Raw genomic sequence first — 22,200 nt, 5'->3', positions numbered from 1 at the left:
GCTAATCTTTTTTTTTGGCCACACCACACGGCATGCAATATCTTAGTTTCCCAGTCAGGGATGGAACCCACAGCCCCTGCAGTGGGAGCAAAGAGTCTCAACCACTGGACCACCAGGGAAATCTTCATTTTAACTACTTTGAGGGGGTACAGTTCAGTGGTGTTAAGTATGAGAAATTCCATACCCATTAAACATTTAACTCCCCGTCCCTGAAATTTCTGTAATTTCGTGCGTGGCTCATTTCACTCAGCATAGAGTTATCAAGATTCATCCATGGAAGAGTGTGTGTCACAAGGTCTCTTTTTCTCTCTCTCTCTTTTTAAAGGCTTTCTAATATTCCATTGTAGAATACATCACAGTATGTCCATCCATTCATCCACTGATGAACACTTGGGTTGCTTCCACCTCTTGGCTACTGTGAATAATGCTGCTGTGAACTCTGGACATGCAGGGACTTCCCTGGTGGTCCAGGGACTGAGACTCTGAGTTCCCAATACAGGGGACCTGGGTTCAAGGCCTGGTCAGGGAACTAGGTCCCCCATGCCACAACTGAGACCCCGACACAGTCAAACAAATATTTTTTTTTAATATTTTTTTTAAAAAACATGGATGTTCAAATGTCTCTCTGAGTTCCTGCTTTCTTGGAATATACACCCAGAAGTGCAATTGCTGAGTCACATGTTAATCATTTTGAGGAACCACTAAACCATAAGCAAGTTTTGAATTCAGTAATGAGTTAGATGTCAGGAGCCTAGAAGCAGAGTGGGGACTTGTCCTCAAAATCATTTTGTGCCTTTTTGATTGAGAATCTTGTGAATGAATTATTTATTTAAAAATAAGTAATTATCTAAAATAATTTTTAAAAAACATTGAAAGGAAAAGAAGAGCAGGATAAGCTTGTTTCCTGGAGCCATTGAAAACACAAAATTGGAACTCACACAACTATCCATGGCATATTAAAGTGTATAATGGGGCTTCCCTGGTGGCTCAGTGGTAAAGAATCCCCCTGCCAATGTAGGGGGGATTGTAGGTTGGATCCCTGGGTCGGGAACATCCCCTGGAGGAGGAAATGGCAACCCACTCCAGTATTCTGGCCTGGAAAATTCCATGGACAAAGGAGCCTAGTGGGCTACAGTTCATGGGGTTGCAAAAGAGCTGGACATGACCGAGGGCATGCACACACACACACACAATGTATACAACGTTGAACGAAAGAGCAGTGAAACCAGAGAGTGAGTCACACCTAGGTAGATGAAATTCATGAACAGGAACTCCAATGAACAAGCAAGTTAGGGGGCCCAACAGATAGATAGGAATTACATCAAGTTCAAGGACAGCATCTCCTCCAGACCTTGGCCTCAGCTCTTTCCCCTGTCTAGTACACCCTGCCCTGACATCCATGTGGCTCCACTTCAGCTCCCACAGATCAGAAAGATGGTTCTAGGACCCCCAGATCTCCAATGACACCATCTCCTTCCTTGCTTTGCTTTTTCTATACCATGCCATCACCTGCTACACTATATATTTTTTACTTGTTTATCCTCATTCTTGGCTGTTGTCCCACCTAAAAGTGCAGGGAATTTTATCTACTCTCTACTCTGTTCCCAGGACCTAGAGCTGGGCAGAGCATACAATAGGTGCTCAAGAGATATGTGCTGATGAAATGAAAAGCAACCCTTCCTCATTGCTTTATAGAGGGTGGAAGGGGAAACATCCACTTCCCTCCAGGAATGAAAGTGGAGAGTGGAACTCTGAGATCCCCCATGGTCTTTATGCTGTTTTGTTTTTTGACCTGAGTGTATGGAATACAATTTTTTTTAAGTTTTAGAAAACTGAGATATAAGTGATACAGAACATTGTGTTAGTTTCAGGAACAACATAAGGATTTGATGTCTGTATACCTTGTGAAGTGATCACCACTATAAATCCAGTTCACATCCGTCACCATACAGAGATACACATTTTTTTTCTTGTGATGAGATCCTTTAAGCTATTCCATCTTCTTCTTGTTGCTGTTCGGTAGCTCAGTCCTGTCTGATTCTTTTCGACCCCATGGATTGCAGTACACCAGGCTTCCCTGTCTTTCACCATCTCTCGGAGTTTGCTCAGATTCATGTCCATTGAGTCAGTGATGCCATCCAACCATCTCATTCTCTGTTGCCCCCTTCTCCTCTTGCCCTCAATCTTTCCCAGCATCAGGGTCTTTTCCAGTGAGTCAGCTGTTCACATCAGGTGACCAAAGTATTGGAGTTTCAGCTTCAGCATTAGTCCTTCCAATGAATATTCAGGGTAGCAACTTTCAAATATATAATACAGTGTTATTAATCAACATGCTGTACAGTCCATCCTCAGGACTTATTTATTTTATAACTAGAAGCTTTTACCTTTTGACCACCTTTGTCCATTTCACCAACACCATTTCTTGCTGATTTAAAAAAAATATTTATTTCTTTATTTGTCTGTGTCTGGTCTTGGTTGTGGCATGTGGGATTTGTAATGGCAGCATGGGAGACCTAGTTCCCTGACCCGGATTGAACGAGGGCCCCCCGCATTAGGAGTGTGGAGTCTTAGCCACTAGACCACTAGGGAAGTCCCAGGAATTTCCTTTCCTTTTCTTTTTTTAAACTTGAAAAACATTTCACCTACTTCTTTTTTATTTAATTTTGGTTGTGCCGAGTCTTCATTGCTGTTTGGGCTTTTCTCTAGTTGTGGTGCACTTACTTCTCATTGTGGTGGCTTCTCCTGTTGGAAAGAACGGGCTTTAGGCACGAGATCTTCGATAATTGCAGCACATGGGCCAGTGGTTGAGGTTCCCAGGCTCTAGGGCATAGGCTCAATAGATGTGGCACATGGGCTTTGTTGCTCAGTAGCATGTGGGATCTTCCTGGACAGGAGTTCTAGCCTGAATCTCTTGCATTGGCAGGTGGATTCTTTACCACTGAACCCCCTGGGAAGCCCTTTCCTTTTCTTTTGATTATTCTCCATCTATGGTTGGTTGAATCTGGGATTCAGAGCCAGGAGATACAAAGGGTCGCATGTATTCCCTTATATGGCTGTATTACATTTTGTTTGTTCATTCATCTGTTGATGGATGCTGGGTTTGTTTCTATCTGGTGCCTAGATGATGTTTTTATTTATCTCCACATCTTTTGGATGCCTGAAATATTTAATACTAAAATAATTTTGGGAAATTCCATGGTGGTCCAAAGTTTAGGAAGTGCCTTCACTGCCATGGGCCAGGTGTGATTCCTGATCAATGGGAACGCACTCCAGTATTCTTGCCTGGGAAATTCCATGGACAGAGGAGCCTGGTGTGCTATAGTCCATGGGGTCGAAAAAAAAGTCAGACATGACTCAGTGACTAAGTGACAACAATGATGCACAACTAAGATCCCACAAGCTAATGGCACGGAGGTAAAAATCCATCAAATAGATCTACACATAGTACAAAAGAAAGATCTCTAAGAAATATTGTGCAATAAAGAAGATACTAGCACTTGTTCTGCACCTGGCTCTGTTTTAAATTCTTTGCTTGTTTGGGTGCATGCTCAGTCCTGTCTGACTCTTTGTGACCCCATGGACAGTAGCCCACCAGGCTCCTTTGCCCCTGGGATTTTCCCAGGCAAGAAAACTGGAGTGGATTGCCATTTCCCCCTCCAGGGGATCTTCCCGACCCATGGTTCCCACATCTCCTGCATTGGCAGGTGGATTCTTTATCACTGAGCCCCCAGGGAAGCCCCCAGGGAAGTCCCCATTTCCTCCACAAACCAGCACAAAACGAACCTGCCTGTGGCTCCTCATGAGAAAGTTTAAGAGGCCATGTATTCACACACAAACAGAGAAGGGTGTGGAATTTCCTTAGAGGGATTCTAAACCCATCTCAAGGCTATTTGGGGGAGAGGGCTGACCTGCTCCCTGAACCTCCTGTTCAAAAAGATACAAAGGGATTTTTGTTTTTAATTTATCAGCCCTTGACTTTTCCCAGGCTTGGTGGGAGCTCTAGGAAGGTCCCAGAAGACCGCTGAGTCTAGGGAATCCCCTCACTCTAGCTTCCTCCTGAAAAAAAAACCCACTAGGGCAGGGTGACTAGTTGTCTCAAGTTTAGCCTGGAAAGTCCCTGGTCTGGGAACTCCCCCTCACTTCTAGGCAAACCCCCATAGTTGGTGGGGTAACCCAGAGCTTCTGTGCTGGGGCTGGACCCCCACTGTGATGTAGGAGTTCAGCAGAGAGGTCACAGGCGTGACGGGCTGCCCGTGAGCTTTGCCAGTGGCGTCTGAGCCTCTCTTCTCTGCAGCTCTGAAGTGGTGTACTGGTCCCACTTCAAAAGAAACGAGGGACTTCCCTGGCAGCCCAGTGGCTAAGACTGCAAACTCCCAATGCAGGGGGCCTGTGTTTGGTCCCTGGTCACAGAGTTTCCCTAGTGGCTCAGACTAAAGAGTCTGCCTGCCTGGGATGATCCCCTGGAGAAGGTAATGGCAACCCACTCCGGTATTCTTGCCTGGGAAACCCATGGACAGTGTAGCCTGGCAGGCTACCATCCACAGCGTCGCAAAGAGTGGGACACAATTGAGTAACTAACACTTTCAAGAACTAGGTACCACATGAGGCACCTAAGACTGGGTACAGCCAAATAAATTAATTAAATTAAATAAATAAACATTTAAAAAATCTGAGAGAGCTCAAAGGATTCTTAGCACCCAGGTCTGGGCCCAACTGGCATCCAGGCTGGGGAAATGCAAACTATTATTAGAGGTTATTGTTATGACTGGCTTTATTACTATTATTGTTATTGGGCTTCCCTGGCGGCTCAGATAGTAAAGAGTCTGCTTGCAATGCAGGAGATCCAGGTTCAACCCTTGGGTCAGGAAGATCCCCTGGAAAAGGAAATGGCAACCCACACCAGCATTCTTGCCTGGGAAATCCCAGGGACAGTGGAGCCTGGCGGGCTACAGTCCATGGGGTCGCTAAGTCAGACAGGACTGGAGAGCCAACACTTTCACTTTCACTTTGATTGATGTTATTAATCACCCCACCTGACAATTCCTGTTGGTCTGGCCTCTGGGTCCAGCAGAGGCCGCCCCATCTCATCTCACCAGGGCTGGCTGTTGAAGAATCTGGGGCACTCCATTTCCTGCTATAGCGCGGTGCTAGTGGCAAAGAGGAAGCCGAGGCTGAAAGGCCATGGCCAGCTCTTCCCGAGCAGGGCAGGACAGTTGCCCGGAGCATAGATGTTTCTGGAGATCATTCACTCCACCAGCTTCTTGGTACCTAAGGTTGCCAGGCACCCTGAGGACACCGTGGGGAACCCCGCAGCTCTTTTGGGGAGCTGACATTCTAGAATGGAAGTCAGGCCTTAAAAATCAGGGCTCAGAGAAAGTTCCAGTAGATGATCACAAAGGCTGCTAAGCAAAATGTAGCTGGTGAAGGGACTAGGAAAACAGACTTGCAGATTCAGAATGAGGAGCTTCTGGGAGGGTTGAGGGTTCATTTCTGGGCCTGGGTATTTGGTTTGTTTTATTGTTGTTCTCATTTAAACACTGGGCCTACAGTGTGTGATAGTCACTCAGTCGTGTCTGACTCTTTGCGACCCCGTGGACTGTAGCCACCAAGCTCCTCTGTCCATGGGATTTCCCAGGCAAGAATACTGGAGTGGGTTGCCATTTCCTTCCCCAGGGCCTATACTGAAGCTCAAGAAAATTTTCTTTCTTCTTCTTCTTTTGTAAAATATTTATTTTCTTGGTTGTGCCAGATCTTAGTTGCTGCATGCAGGATCTTTGTCACAGCATGTGAAATCTTTAACTGTGGCCTGTGCATTTGGGAGCGTAGAGTCTTAGCCACTAGACCACCATGGAGGTCCCAAAGTTTTCTTTTTAAAAAAAAAATTTTTATTTTAGGATTTACCTGGTGGCCCAGGGGTTAAGAACCCCCCTGCCAATGCAGGGGACACGGGTTCAATCCCTGGCGGGGAAGATTCCACGTGCCACAGTGCAACTAAATCCATGAGCCACAACTACTGAGCCTGTGCTGTTTTCAATATAGCAGTGTGTACATGTCATTTCCAAACACCCAGCCTATCCCTCCCCTCAACACTTCCCCTTAGAACCATAAATTCTTTCTCTTAAGTCAATGAATTTGTTTCTGTTTTGTAAATATGTTCGGTTGTATCTTCTTTTTTTTAAGATTCCAACTATGTTCCACATATATTCCAAGGGATATAAGGGTTTCCCTGGTGGCTCGGATGGTAAAGAATATGCCTGCAATGAGGGAGACCTAGGTTCGACCCCTGGGTTGGGAAGATCCCCTGGAGGAGAGCAGGGCAACCTACTCCAGTAGTCTTGCCTGGAGAATCCCCATGGGTAGAGGAACCTAGCAGGCTACAGCCCATAGGGGTCACAAAGAGTTGGACACGACTGAATGGCTAAGCACAGCACGCATATAAGGGATATCACATATCTGTCCTTTTCTATCAGACTTACTTCACTGAGTATGAAAATCTCCAGATTTATCTATGTCACCTCATTAGCATAAACTCAGGTATGGTCGCACAGGTTTATTATGAAACACAAAAGATATTCTTTTCACCTCTTTCAGTCAGGATATTCGAAAGGTTAGGAGCTCTGAGCCAGGGTCCAGGGACTAAAGCCAAATGCTACAATGAAACAGGATGCTATCACCTCTTTCACTCAGGAAGTTTCAAGAGTTGTCGAAGTTCTCTGTCAGGAATTAGGGATGAAGATCAATATATATTTCTTCTTATATCACCATATCACACATGGAAGGGCCAGCTCCCTCAGACAAGGGTATTGATGGGTCAAAGTTCTCAGGCTCATCTTTTATTTTTTATTTTATTTTATTTTAATTTTTTGGCTGCCTTGTGCAGCATGCAGGATCTCAGTTCCCCAACCAGACTGAACCTTTGCCATATGCACTGGGAGTTCGAGGTTTTAACCACTGGACCGCCAGGGAAGTTCCCTTCTCAGGCGCATCTGTGTCTGCCCAATATTCTCATTCCAAACCTCTGGGACCCCTTCCTTTCCAGACAGTGCTCTCACCTTAGCATAAGAGATCCTTGGCATTTAAAGTGAAAGTAAAGTCGCTCGGTCACGTCCGACTCTTTTCGACCCCATGAACTGTAGCCTGCCAGGCTCCTCTGTCCACAGGATTTTCCAGGCCAGAATACTGGAGTGGGTAGCCATCCCCTTCTCCAGGGGATCTTCCCGACCCAGGGATCAAACCCAGGTTTCCTGCATGACAGGCAGATTCTTTACCATCTTAGCTGCCAGGTTAGCATTTAAATGGTATTACAATTCTGTAACCCACACAATCAGGCTCTGAGCCTGATCAGTCATGTCCATAAAGGATAAGAGATTGTGCTCAGATGCTTCACAAATGCTGTGGGCCATGCAGGGAGGACTGACTGAGGTGGGGTGGGCGGGGCAAGGGGAGGAGCCTCAGGCCAGGATAGAAGCGACTTCATTGGTCCGGGTGAGTGATGGTGGGACTGGACCAGCAGGGGTGAGATTTTGCTCATGAACCAAAGATGGGTGTGAGAGAAATGTGAGATTTCTTTTCTGCATTTTGTTTTTTGTTGTTGGCTTTTTGGTTTTGTTTTTGCTGCACCTCGGGTCATGTAGGATCCTAGTTCTCCACAGGGATTGAACCTGCATGCCCAGCAGTGGAAACACAGAGTCCTAACCACCGGACCCCCAGGGAAGTCCTTCCTGAGATTTTCTGAAATTTTTTTCCTTGAACTAACCAATTTTTCTATATTTCTCTTGAGTCCTTCCATAGATGGGCTGAGCAAACACAAGAAAATATAATACATTCTTTTTATTCTATATATATTTTTTCTTTCTTTCTGGCCATGCCACTCGGCATGTGGGATCTTAGTTCCCTGACTAGTGATCAAACCAGAACCTGTGGAGGCAGGTTTAACCACTGGATCACCAGGAAAGTCCTATTCTATATGTTCTATATATTTCATTCTCTATTATGAAATATACAGACACTCTGGAGATGTCACCATTATCAGTACAGAATTCTGCTTTTTTTTTTTTCCCAGCTGCAAATGATTGCCTTGTCAGGGTGAATCACTGTTGATTCCCCAGTCCCCAAGTTCCCAGCAATCACTATCCTCCAGGCTAAGTTTCTGTCTACAACTTCACATTGAATCTCCATAGCTGCCCTGTGAAGAAGGGTCTGTTTTCCCCCCTGTTTTCTCAGACTGAGACGAGTAGTCACGTACTCTTGGCCACAGCTGTTATGGCTCCAACTTCAGAATTAAACCTGGCTCTGCCCTTTGGTAGGGCTTCCCCGGTGGCTCAGACGGTAAAGTGTCTGCCTGCAATGTGGGAGACCTGGGTTCGATCCCTGGGTTGGGAAGATCCCCTGGAGAAGGAAATGGCTAACCCACTCCAGTACTCTTGCCTGGAAAATGCCGTGGACAGAGGAGCCCTGTAGGCTCCATGGGGTAGCAAAGAGTTGGACACAACTGAGTGACTTCATTTCACTTCTGCCCTTTGGTGCTTTGGGACCTGGAAAAGTTCCTCAGCCTCTGTTAAAGAAAAAATTATACTGACACTTGTTAAAAGTTGTTAACTAAACGAAACTTTTAGGTGGCATTTCGGCGGGTGGGGTGGGTTCCGCAGAGCTCTAGTCCTCCTTTATGTCTCAGGGCAGAAAAGAATTCAGTGAAAGTCGGAGTGATGGATACCAAGTGATTTATTAGAATAGGATGCTTACAAGCATCCTTACAAGGCGTACCAGTGGGCAGGTGAGAGGGTGCTGAGCCCCTCATCTTAGTGGCTACAGTTTTATAATCAAAGGAAAAGTGGGGAGAGGGGAAAGACCACTTTCTTCCTCATTCTTTTTTAAAATCATATATTTGTTATTATTATTATTTTTAATTTATGTATTTATTCAACTGCGCCTGCTCATAGTTGCCATACACAGGCCCTTTTAGTTGCAGCACCCAAGATCTAGTTCCCCAACCAGGGATCGAACCTGGGCCCAATGCACTGGGAGTGCAGAGTCTTACCTACTGGACCACCAGCAAAGTCCCACTTCCTCATTCTTGAGTAGATGTTGTGCTTTGATCATCAGCTCCTCCTCCAGATTGGGTAGGGATGGTTTCTTGTCCCCACATGGTTAAGCTGAAAGTCATCACATAACGGAAAAATTATTTCAGGTTTCAGTACAATGAGGATATTTACTTTGAAATGTCACTTTCCCATAAATTATTGTTTTCATGTGTGCAGAAAGCATGTCCTAGAACTTGCTGAGCTCCCTGGGAAGGATGTGGGTCTCACACTGCCATTGTTTTATTGTTTTGGAACTTGCCTCATGTTTGTACTGCATGCTTTGCTGTTAAGCAAGCCTGCTTGGTTTTGTGGTTAAGCAAACCTGTTTTCTTTTTTTTCTTTTATACACCATGAACAAGTGAGATTTATTCTTAGAATGCAAAAGACAGTTCAATTTATGAAAATCAAGCAATTTACTATATCACAGGAATAAAATGAAGGGGAAAACTACATTATCATCTCCACTGATACAAAAAAAACTTTTGACAAAATTCAGCGCCATTTCATCATTTAAAGAAAAAAAAAATCTTTTAACTCGGTATAAAAGGGAGCTTTTCCAAGATATAGACCATATATGAAAAAACCACAGCCAACATCATACTCGGAGGTACAAGACTGAAAGCATTCCCTCTAAGACAAGAGCAAAAACAAGGATGCCTGCTTTCACCACTTCTATTCAACATAGCATTGGAAGTTCTAGTTGGAGCAATTAGGCAAGAGAAAGAAACAAAAAGTGTCCAAATTGGAAAGGAAGAAGTAAAATTATTTCTGTTCCCAAGTGATGTGATCTTGGTAGTGGTGGTTTTAGTCATTAAGTTGTGCACAATTCTTCTGACCCCATGGACAGTAGCCTGCCAGGCTCCTGTGTCCATGGGATTTTTCAGGTAAGAATGCTGGAGTGGGTTGCCATTTCCTTCTCCAGGTAAACCTGTTTTCTTAAGTGACCATTAACTTACTGGGGTCTCCCATATTTTTCCTACTTACAATCCCCTAGTTGGATTAACTATTTAATCACCTACTTGGTCCCTTTACTCTGCCCTTATCATAAATGGTACAGATGAACTTATTTTCAAAGCAGAAATAGAGACACAGATATAGAAAATAAACTTATAAATACCAAAGGGGTAAAGGGGGTAGGATGAATTGGGAAATTGGGATTAGTCATTGATAGATAATTAATAAGAACCTACTGTAGAGCTCAGACAACTCTAGTCAATGCTCTGTGGTGACCTAAATGGGGAGGAAATCTAAAACAGGGGGAATATATGTATCTGCACAACATTCACTTTCTGTACAGCAGAAACTTAACACTGTCAAGCAACTCTGCCCCAATTAAAAACAAACTGTCAACTGCGAAAAAAAAAAAGCACAAACTAACAGTTGAGAGTTATATTTTATTCGGCAGACAAAACTGAGGACTGAAGTCTGGGACACAGCATCTCAGATAACTCTGAGATTGCTATGAAGAGGCAAGGGGGGAGCCAGGATATATTCAAGCTTTTACGACAAGGTTATTGTTAATTGAAGAAAATCAGATATCTCAAGTTAAAGAGTTTAGTGCTTTTCTATGTATGGGAAGATGCAAGAGTGTGAGCTCAATGAAATCATTCCTTTGACAGGCACCTCGGCTGACCTGTGCTTTCTCATCCTGAGTCTCTTCATGGTGCATCTCTGCAAGGGTGGCTGCAGTGACTTCCTAGGTGGGCTTCATGGAAAAGAACCCACCTGCCTGTGCAGGAGACGTAAGAGGTTTGGGTTTGATCCCTGGGTCAGGAAGATCCCCCAGAGGAGGGCATGGTAACCCATTCCAGTATTCCCGCCTGGGGAAACCCACGGACAGAGGAGCCAGGTGGGCTACAGTCTTCAGGGTCGCAAAGAGCTGGACATAATTGAAGTGACTTAGCAGTGACAGACGGGTGGATGGTGGGCATCCTGTTTCTATCCTGAGTTCCCTCAGGGCTCACCATCTGTGCGGCTGTAACACTGATCTTGGTAGCCTTGACCTGCAGCGGTTTGAAGCAGGGTTTCAGTTCCCCTGCCAGAGATTGAAGTCAGCCTGAGGCAGTGAGAACGCTGAATTCTCACCACTAAGACCATCAGGCCCTGGCCTGTCAGCTGTGTAGAAATGAATGTCCACATAGAGACAGGAAGTAGTGAAACAAGTAGTGATTATTAAGTAGGAAAAAGAGAATGTGTGGATAGACACATAGGCAGGCTCAGAGACGGAGTCATGCCCTTATGGTAGTTTGAATCACTCTTCTGGTCTCCTTTGGCCAATCATCTTGCTTGGCCTGGTTCTGAGTATGTATTTGGTTTATCTCAGTGATCTCCCATGTGTGCACGCATCACTTAGCCAAGATGGAGTCCAGTGAAGAGGCCTATGGGTAGGCTGACGTCACTTACTATAAGGAGACGCCCCCTCCTTTTTGACCTCCAAGGAGCCTTTCTGTGCATGTATAGTCGGGGTCTCTTGACTTGTTGTTCAGTCACCAGGTTGTGTCTGACTCTCTGCGACTCCATGGACTGCAGCTCACCAGGCTTCCCTGTCCTTCACTCTCTCTAAGAGTTTGCTCAAATTCATGTCCTTCGAGTCGGTGATGCCATCCAACCATCTCATCCTCTGTCATCCCCTTCTCCTCTTGCCCTCAGTCTTTCCCAGCAGGAGGGGCTTTTCCAATGAATCGTCTCTTCACATCAGGTGGCCAAAGTATTGGAGCTTCAGCTTCAGCATCAGTTCTTCCGATGAATATTCAGGACTGATTTCCTTTAGGATGGACTGGTTTGATCTCCTTGCTGTCGCAGGGACTCTCAAGAGGCTTCTCCAGCACCACAGTTCAAAAGCATCAGTTCTTCAGTGCTCAGCCTTCTTTATGGTCCAACTCTCACATCCATACATGACTACTGGAAAAACCATAGCTTTGACTATACAGACCTTTGTCTGCAAGGTGGTGTCTCTGATTTTTAATTCGCTCTCTAGGTTTGCCATAGCTTTTCTTCCGAGGAGCGTCTTTTAATTTCATGGCTGCAGTCACCATCCATGACTTGGAGAATGAGAAATATGTGGTCTCTGTCTTTTACCTGGGCAAAGCTTAGCTCTTCTGTCTCCTGCTAATTTGGAGTATCCGTCCACAGGGGAGAAACCAGTTGTTTACCCTGAGGCCCATCTAGCTCCTACTCAATGTGATGGCTGGATGACTGCAATATCCTTTGTTTACTGATATGGCAGGCAATATTTTTGACTCACAAAACAGTAAGGGAGACTCTTCAGGACAACTGCAATGGGGGACTGCAAAAGGGGAGAGCACTGGGCTCAACTCTGAATGCAGCAAAGACATCTGGGGATTGCCAGGCAAAGAGCAGAATGAGGGTGTGACAGGGGGAGGGTGGGAGGGGAGATTCCCTGGTGGTCCAGTGGAATCCACCTTGGAATGCAAGGGACACGGGTTCGATCCTCGGTCCGGGAAGATCCCAAATGGCGCAGAGCAACTAAGCCAGTGTGCCACAACTGCTAAGTCAGTGCTTACAGCCCAAGAGCCTCAACTACTGAAGCCCACGTGCTGTGACTACTGAAGTCTGAGCTCCTAGAGCGAGTGCTCCCCAATAAGAGGAGCCACCACTGTGAGAAGCCCGAGCAGCAAGGGCAACCCTTAGCCGATCCCAAAAAGAAAATAAATAAATGAATAAATAAATCTTAAAAAAAGATAGGGGTAGGGGGATTCTTGCTAAACTGACCTCACAGGATTCTTGCTAAAGAGAGGACGAATATTTATCCATCAATGGTGGAGACTGAGAAACCTGATCAGATATTAGGGGTCAGGGGATGACTGTGCAGGACAAAGACAGGACTGGGGCCAAGGCTGAGGGGTAGTCAAGAAGAAGGCTCAGGGCTTCCCTGGTGGCTTAGGGGTAAAGAATCCACCTACCAAGGTAGGAGATTAAGGTTTGATCCCTGGTCTGGGAAGATCCCACTTGTCACAGAGCAACCAAGCCCAAGCAGCACAACCATTGAGCCGGTGCTCTAGAGGCCGGGAGCCGCAACTACTGAAGCCCAAGCACTCTAGAGCCACAACAAGAGAAGCCACAGCAATGAGAAGCCCACACACCACAGCTAGAGAGTAGCCCCTGCCCTCCGCAACTAGGGAAAAGCCCATGCAGCAACGAAGACTTAGGACAGCCAAAAATAAAAATAAATAAAATTATTTTAAAAAACAGAAGAAGGCTCAGAGAACTAAAGTTTGGGCAAGGAAAGAGTCTTTGCCACCTCTGTGTACCTCGGTTTCTTTCTCTGAGAAATGGGGATATGAGATGCCAGAGGACTACTGCTAACATCAGATTGTTAGGGGAACCCACTGACTGAAACCTACTGCCCTGGCCAGGCTTTATAGTAGCTACTTCAGTGAGTTATCTTACAACAGGAGGAATGCAGAACTAACAAACTACCAAAATTCTGGTAAAATGCAGAACTAACAAACTACTACCAACCAGAAAGAAATCGGGAAAGGTCAAAAGGAGAGAGAAGATGCCAATACATACTCGGACCACCTCCCAGAATCCTTGCTGGAATTCATCTAGGCTGATCCATGAATGCACCACCAGGAAGGACTGAGTCAGAATGACTGGCCAGAGACAACCCAGAAACTAACCCCATCACCATAAAACCCCAGACTGAGAGCCATGCAGCAGAGCAGTTCTCCTGTGTTCCCTTAACTCCGCTGCTCTCTTTTCCCCCGGGCGCCCCTTTCCAATAATGTCTTTTGCTTTGTCAGTACTTGTGTCTCCTTGGTAATTCATTTCCAAGTGTTAGACAAGAGCCCACTCTCGGGGTCCCTCTTCCTGCAACAAAATGAAATAATGCGTACGAAACGCTGAGTGCACAGCCTTCTCTGCAAATATAAATAGCAGCGACTTGTTTTGCAGGGATCAGAACTTGGATCAGGTGGGGCGCCCAAGCTGCTACCTTGAGCAAAGAGGCCTCAGAGAACAGGATTTTGTTGTTGTTCTTCAGTCACTCTGCCACCCCAGGCTTCCCTGTCCTTAACTATCTCGCAGTGTTTGCTCAAACTCATGTCTATTGAGTCAGTGATGCCATCGACCATCTCATCCTGTCGCCCCCTTCTCCTCTTTTCCTCAATTCCCAGCGCCAGGGTATGGATGATCAGAAAAGGAATGTGAGCTGGTGGGCCCTGAATGCCTCCTCCAGAAGGCGGGGGTGGGGATGGGGGTGGTTGGTGGTTGGTGGGGTGTCTTAGCTCTGAGAATCAGGGCTGGCCACGCAGACAGGGAGGAGACGGAATGTAGGGCCACACGGCAGCGGGGTTGGAGGATTGAATGGCAGCCAGCTGCGACCTTGATCGCCGAGATGACGATCTGGCCTTGCACCAGGGTAAGGGCTGGAAGCCTGACTTGCTTGGATCCACACCTGCGTGGGTAACTGAAGTCTCGGCGCCGCAGTCCTCCCTCTCCCGCCCCGGGGTTGAGCGAAACTTGAAGCCTGAACCAATAGGGGAGCCGTCGTAGTAGTGAAGGGGCGGAGCAGGACAGCGACCAATGAATGTGCCCGTTTCAGGCGACCAATGGGAGGTGCTGTTCCAGCGGCGATCAAGAGGCCGCTCCCCGGGGTGGTGGGGCGGGGTCCAGGGTTGTAGCGAGTTCCGGGGAAAGGGTGAGTCTGGAAGGGGGCGCGAGGGACTGCGCCCGGGAGATCATCGGCAAGGATGCAGCCGGCGGAACTGCCCTTTGCAGGAGGTGGTTAGAAGCCCCCACACTGCCTTGTGACTGATCGATGCCGGGTGGGTACACAGCGCGGTTCCTGCCAGCAGGGTTTGGAGGTTTCTGGCGGGGAGGTGGGGGTGCTTAGGGGGTTGGGGGCTGCGGACCTCGCTTAGACCTCATCTTCAAAGCTAGATCTGTGCCCAGTGGGGATGAGGAAGGAGGAGATGGCCACTACAAAAGCCCGATCCCTGGGGTCTTATCTCAAAGATAAACATTTGTTGTTGTTCAAAGTCAGTCGTGTCTGACTTTGCGAACACTTACCGAGCGTTTGCCAGGCCCCTCGCGGAGCCCTTTCTCTGCTTCAAGCTCATTGAATCCTCCCAGCAACCCTTTGAGAGAGAGAGACTGTTTTATGCCTATTTTCTAAATGAGGAAACAGGCTCCGAGAGAAGTTGATTCCTGAGAAATCCGGCCTTATGCAATTGTGATATTCTGTTTTTCCCTCATCACGGTCTTAAATGAGTAACGTCACTAATTGCTAACAGTCCTTCTCTGGAAATACTTGGAGACCTCAGGAAGCCTGGGCCCTGGGTCTGTCTCTCAAAAAGTTCCAGATTGTTGGGAAAAGAGCTGAACAGAACCCCTCTGCCGCTCAGGGAGCTAGCAGGGACCCTTGTCACTAGTAGGGGTAGATGTGGGAGGCAGGAATATTGGCTTAAAGGGAGAAACGACTATGATTATAAAATTAATGATAATGACTTCATTCTTGGCTTTATCATATTTGTTATTTGGTCATGCCTGTATCAAGATTCTTAATGTGTAACATGCAGAACTGTGTTGAAACATCACAACCTAATTGATTTATAACTCGTTTTAAAAAAATATAGAAAAAAATAACCATAACTACAATCATCCGATTTAGTTACACGATATAAGAAATATGAAGTGTAACAGTAGTAATCAAAATGTGAGGTGGAGAATTAAAAATGTAAAGTTTACAAATTCTACTAAAGGGAAGCTGTTAACTTAAAAGAGGATATTGTCAGTGTGAGGTATGTTTTGTAAGTCTCATGACACGTCTTAAACTTATTAAACTTAGGGTAACCACAAGGGAAAAATCCTGTAGTAATTTCATCCAAACACAAAGACAGACAGCAGGATAAGAAACAAGGAAGAACCTGTCTACGAAGCAACCAGAAAACAACAAAATGGCAATAGTAAGTCCTCACCTGCTCACAATATGGTACAGTAGTGCATCATTCCCTTACAACTCTAGTTTAAAAGTTTCTTTAAAAGGAATGTAGAAACATCACAACCGTCTCTTCATGGCAACATTCTCAGCATGTCTATTTTCCAGATGGGGAGACTGAGGCCCAACATGACGAAGTGACTTGCACCTGAGCTGACACAGGATTCACCCCCAGGTCTGTCTGACCACCCAGGTTATTTTGGAAAGGTGGGTTCAGGGCAGACTTGTATTGGTGAATTTGTCCAGTAAAGGGGTTGGTGGTGGTGCTGTCCATGACTGATGCCGTGTGGGGGGAGGGTGAAGTCCCAAATCTTTCCCTTCAGTCTGGAAGGTGGGAAGGTTGAGGTACTAAAAAGGGCCCTCAACGCTGAGGCCTGGGGCTTGATAGGGTGTTCCTTCACAGGCAGGCCAGCTGTCAAGAACATGCCTCTGTGCCAATGGAGGGCCGCCACCAGGGGCAGGAAGCCCAGTGGGGACGGTGCTCAGCCCATGGCCACCAGAGGAGGCCTGAAAGTGCTTCTGCACTGGGCTGGCCCCAGTGGTGGGGAGCCCTGGGTCACCTTCACTGAGGCCACACTGACCGCGGAGGACGTCTGCATCCACATCGCACACAAAGTCGGTGAGTCCCAGCCATCGGCTCCATAGGGGGTGGAGGTGCCAGCAGCCACTGGGCCCTGTTCATCCAGTTTCTGCCCATTCACGCAGCCCGCATTGGGTGAGCACCTTCTGTGTGCCAGTCCCCAATTACTGTCTCTGTAATTTGCAATCAGCTTTGTAAAAAGCTGACATTCTAATGAAAGCGAAAGTGTTAGTTGCTCCGTTGTGTCCAACTCTTTGCAGCCCCATGGACTGTAGCCTGCCGGGCTCCTCTGTCCATGGGATTTCCCAGGCAAGAATACGTCAGTGGGTTGCCATTCCCTTCTCCAGGGGATCACCCCAACCCAGGAATCGAACCTAGGTCTCTTGCATTGCAGCTGAATTCTTATAGGGCTCATCAAGAAATGCAATAAATAAGGAAGCTGAATAGAAGGCCAGAGATGACGGTAAAAGATTTAACACTTGGGGACTTGCCTCGTGGTCCAGAGGTTAATACTCTGAACTTCCACTGTGGGGATGGGAGCCAGGGTTTGATCCCTGACTGGGAACGAAGATGCCACAAGTCTCATGGTGCAGCCAAAAAAAAAAGATTTAAAACTTGAGGAGATAAGGGAGCAAGCCACAGGTACATCTGGCAGTGAGAACAGCAAGTGCAAAGGCCCTGAGGTGGGAACTTGCTGGTAACTGTGAGGAGGCCAATGTGGCTGTAGCCAAGTGACTGAAGGGGAGACAGGGATAGGTGAGGGTGAACAGGTGATGGTGCAGGTTGTGCAGAGCCTTTTGGGCCTCAAGGAAGACTTCGAATTTTACTGCAAGTGAGGTGGGAGCCATGGAGGACTGTGAGCAAAGGAGGAACATGGTTGGACTCAAGGGTCAAAGATGCTCTGGCTGTTGTGGCGGGAGCAGAGTGTGGTGGGTGAGGTTAAGAGCAAGGAACTCCAGGAAGGGAGATGATGGGCGAGAGGTCTTAAACCTTAAAGCTTAAGGGCCTTAAACCCCAGAGGGAGAGTCTAGAGTTTAGACTTTTTCCCAGGAGCAGTAGGGTAACATGGAATGGTCATGAGAGCTTGCAGTGGATGTGCTCAGAAGTCTAATGTCTTCTGCCAGAGGAGGAGAGGGCATCTTCACTTACCTACCCCTTCCTCCAGGACATCGTCTCAACCCCCCTGCCCCACAACTGAATGGGGGCTTTCTGGTAGATTTCTATAACACTTTGTACTTTTCCACTGATGGCAATACTTTATTTTCCAATAATAAATAAATAAATTATTGACTGCACCAGGTCTTAGTTGCGGCACTTGAGATCTTTAGTTGCAACATGTTCGATCTAGTTCTCTGACCAGGGATAGAACCTGGGCCCCTTGCATTGGGAGCACAGAGTCTTAGCCACTGGACCACCAGGGAAGTCTCTGACCGTAAAGAAGTCGGACAGGTTTGCTAGGTGTGTGAATCATGCCTGGTGAAGGTCCCAGAGAACCTGATCTGTTTGAGGAAGCAAAAGATCTTAAGAGTGACTGGAGCATCAGTTTCAAGAATTTAGAAGGGAAACTAGAAATTCAAAGCAGAGCATGACTGTCTGGGTCCAGGTCATGGTGGTTCATTGCTGAGAGGGTTGAGCTTTCTTATGGGGCCAAGGGTGGGGCATGGAAGTTTTAAGCCAGAGAGTGAAATAGATTGGTTCTTTTTTTCCAAAGAATGTCTTCCTCTAACATTTGTCTTTTGTTTTTATTTTAAATATTTATTTATTGGCTGCATCAGATCTTTGCTGTGGTGTAGGAGCTCCTCACTTGTGGCTTATGGGCTTAGTTGCCCTGTAGCATGTGGGACCATAGTTCCCAGACCAGAGATTGAATCTGCATCCTCTGCATTGGAAAATGGATTCTTAACCACTGGACCACCAGGGAAGGCCCACAGATTGGTTCTTTAGGAAGCTGTCTCACAGGGAGGTGTGCTCCTTCTTTGGGGTGCAGTACACTTGGATGTAATGATTTTTTTTTTTTGGTTGTGCCATGTGGCTTATGGGATCTTAGTTCCCCAACCACGGGTTGAATCTGGGTCCTCATCACTGAAAGCACCAAGTCCTAACCATTGGACTTCTGGGGAATTCCTGGATGCAGTGATTTTTGTAGAGCAATTTGGCATCCTATAACCTGAATACATTCCCTGAGGGCACACAGTTCTGCTCCTAGATACGCACTCTACAAACACTCAGCTCATGTGTTCCAGGAGACACACACGAGAATGTTCAGAGCAGCCTCATTTATCTCACTGAGAAATAAGAGGCCATCTCAAAGTCTGTGTAGAGGAGAATGCACAGATCAGTTGCAGTGTGGTTGAACGCTGGAATAGTATGCAGCCAGGAAAAAGAAACTCAACCAAAGTTACATGTATCACGTGTGAAGCTTAAAAGCTATCATAGTCTGAAAAAACAAATTGCTTAAGGACACCTATGATATAATACCACATTCAAGTTTATAGCATTTAAAACTAGGTCATAGAAAATATGAAAATGATAAACTCTAGTTCAGGAGTATGGTTACCTCTTTGTGATAGCAGAGAGGAGGTGGATGTATGTAGGTGAGGGTTTCATTTGGACTTGCCAAGTTTTATTTCTTTAGTGGCTGGTACTTGCTGCTGCTGCTGCTAAGTCGCTTCAGTCGTGTCTGGCTCTGTGCGACCCCATAGACAGCAGCCCACCAGGCTCCCCCGTCCCTGGGATTCTCCAGGCAAGAACACTGGAGTGGGTTGCCATTTCCTTCTCCAATGCACGAAAGTGAAAAGTGAAAGCAAAGTCGCTCAATCATGTCCGACTCTCAGCGACCCCGTGGACTGAAACCTTCCAGGCTCCTCTGTCCATGGGATTTTCCAGGCAAGAGTACTGGAGTGGGGTGCCCTTGCCTTCTCCAGGCTGGTACTTGGGTGATTATAAATTATTCCAAGAGAACTATTTTAGATACAGTTTTTAAGTGATGTATGTATTAAAAAAGATGCTTGGGTGGCCAGTATGGGTAATGACAACAAATCTGGAGGCTGAACAGGGACTGCGTTTTGTATTTGAAGGAAGTGGGTGGATCCTAGAGAGAATGAAGGGTGCAGAAAGAACAGGACTTGTGACCAATCTGATTTTGAGGGGGTGAGATGAGTTAGGGACAAAGATGAAATCCTGGCTTAGAGAACTAAGCTGAGAGGGGGCAGGTTTGGGGACCTCAGATGAGATCTGTCTGTAACAAAGCACATCTCAAGGGGCCAGAGATATCTACACAGGATGACAGCCAAGGGTAGTTGGCTATTTCTCTGGGGCTGGAGTTCCAAGAAAGACAGGCAAAGTGCCAGCAGTCTGAAGAGCTGTGTTAGTAAGTCTGTGCTAGGCTTGCTGTAGTCAAAAGCAGCATCCTCCAAATTCTCCTGGGTCAAGACGGTGAAAATTTACCTTAAGTCTTATAGTGAAAGTGTTAGTTGCTTAAACATGTCTGACTCTTTGCGACCCCATGGACTGTAGTCCACCAGGGCCCTCTGCCCATGGAAGTCTCCAGGCAAGAGTACTGTAGTGGGTAGCCATTCCCTTCTCCAGGGCATCTTCCTGAGCCAGGGATCGAACCTGGGTCTTCCACATTGCAGTCAAAGTCTTTACCATCTGAGCCAACAGATGTAAGCATTTAATGCTGATGCCCTAGCGTTGAATGCTGGTCAAATGGTTCCCCTCTATCTTGTCATTTCACCACTACCCATGAGGGGTCTCCAACATTCCCCCAGTAGGGAAGAGGACAAGAGAGTTTATTTCTAGACCTGGAAAACATATATTCCTTCTGTCCACATCCCATTGGCAAAAAAACCTGTCCAATGCCCTCATCCTAGCTGGAAGGGAGACTGGGAAATGTAGTTTTTCTGTGTGGCCAGCATGGTCTACATATTGCATTGTCTTCTTTTGGCAGGGGAGGAGGCCAGGGAGAGGTTGTGAAGGGAGACAACAGGTCTAGGAGTCCACGAGGCTAATGGCAGCAGACATCAACTTCCTGACTCATTTCTCTCCTGTGCAGGCATCACTCCACCCTGCTTCAATCTTTTTGCCCTCTTCGATGCCCAGGCCCAGGTCTGGCTGCCTCCAAATCACATCCTGGATACCTCCAGGGACTCCAGCCTGACGCTGCACTTCCGCATGAGGTGGGCAAAGTCCCCTTAGAAGGCTTTTGTCCTCTCCCCTCCCTCCCTTGTCCCCACCTGCCAAGACTTGGCCTGAATCCATGCTAAACCCTGACTGCACCCTCTCCTTTGCTGCAGGTTTTATTTCCGAAACTGGCATGGCACGAATCCTCAGGAGCCGGCTGTGTACCGCTGCGGGCCCCCAGGGTCTGAGACTTCCTCAGAACAGGCAGAGCAGGGGGTGCAACTCCTGGACCCTGCCTCCTTTGAGTACCTCTTTGAGCAGGTGTGAGCAGGGCTGGGGAGGTGTGACTATTTGTGAGGGACCTTGGGTGATTGAGGAGCCGCCACTTCCCTCCCAATTTGCTAGTGGGTTTCACTGATGCCATCTGGGATCCTTTGGTTGCCTGAACAAAAGGGTTTTGGACTCTCAGGGTTGCAGGGGTAAGAGTACTGTGGTTGATTAGTGATATCTGCCACAGGCATAGGATTGGGCAGATGAGGCATACATATGGAGTCCCTCCCTTCCTGAAAGTAATTGGAAGCTGGGGAGTGAACAGGTTCTCACACCTCCCTTTCTGCCTGGTTCCCCATCCCCAGGGCAAGCATGAGTTTGTAAATGACGTGGCATCACTATCGGAGCTGTCTAGCGAGGAGGAGATCCACCACTTTCAGAATGAGAGCTTGGGCATGGCCCTTTTGCACCTCTGCCACCTTGCTCTCCGCCATGGTGTCCCCCTTGAGAAGGTGGCCAAGAAGACCAGGTATCTGGGAATGGGGCAGGGACATTGCATAGGTAGGTGGACATGCCCGGGTATCTGAAGGCCAGGGTAAACTTTATATACTGCCATGCCTTCATTCACTCAACAAACATTTATCAAGCACCTGCTGTGTGCTGGCACTAGTTTTGGGTGTTGAAAACACAACAGTAAGCCAGGCAGACAAAATCTGTGACTTCCTAGAGCTCACTTAAAAAAAAAATTGTGTATTTATTTTGGCTGTGCTTTGTCTTAGTTGCAGCATGCAGGATCTTTAGTTGTGGCGTGCAAACTCTTAGTTGTGGCACATGGCTTCTAGTTCCCTGACCAGGGATCAAGCCCAGGGCCCCCTGCATTGGGAACACAGAGTCTTAGACACTAGACCACCAGGGAAGTCCCTGGAGCTCATATTTGATGGAGAAGACAGGCAATAAGCAAAATACAAAAGTAAAATGTATAGTGTTTCTGATGGTGACGAATGCAATGGGGAAAAATTAAACTGGAAAAGAGGAAGGGGGTATTAGAGAATGAGGGGCGTACAGTTTAAAACTGGGTCATCAGTTTCTCACTGAAAAGGTGACATTCACTTTCAGAGATTTGAAGGAAGTAAAGGAGGGAGCCAGGTGGGTATTTGTGAGAAGAGAATTTTCCAGAGGTATCAGCC

At 46.9% G+C, this 22,200-nt stretch overlaps 1 protein-coding gene across 4 annotated transcripts in view; it reads left to right on the top strand.

The window, feature by feature from the left end:
- Positions 1-14,701: 14,701 nt before the first annotated feature.
- Positions 14,702-22,200, top strand: part of TYK2 (tyrosine kinase 2) — a 35,032-nt gene continuing 27,533 nt past the window's right edge. For 2 of the 4 annotated variants that reach the window (XR_010660858.1, XM_065917743.1), the window contains exons 1-7: positions 14,702-14,869; positions 15,892-16,009; positions 16,150-16,248; positions 16,445-16,660; positions 20,676-20,799; positions 20,917-21,064; positions 21,379-21,542. Coding sequence is in view for 3 of the 4 variants with exons in the window: in XM_065917743.1 (XP_065773815.1) it covers positions 16,465-16,660; positions 20,676-20,799; positions 20,917-21,064; positions 21,379-21,542 (632 nt within the window). In the remaining variant the exon portion in view is untranslated. The remainder of the gene's footprint in view (positions 14,870-15,891; positions 16,010-16,149; positions 16,249-16,444; positions 16,661-20,675; positions 20,800-20,916; positions 21,065-21,378; positions 21,543-22,200) is intronic. The other 2 variants (XM_065917744.1, XM_065917745.1) reach the window with 2 other exon arrangements.

Source organism: Muntiacus reevesi, chromosome 1, assembly GCF_963930625.1.
Source record: "Muntiacus reevesi chromosome 1, mMunRee1.1, whole genome shotgun sequence".
NCBI classification, from domain to species: Eukaryota; Metazoa; Chordata; class Mammalia; order Artiodactyla; family Cervidae; genus Muntiacus; species Muntiacus reevesi.
Note: the sequence above shows the minus strand (reverse complement) of the source record. Positions and strands in the feature narration are given on the sequence as shown.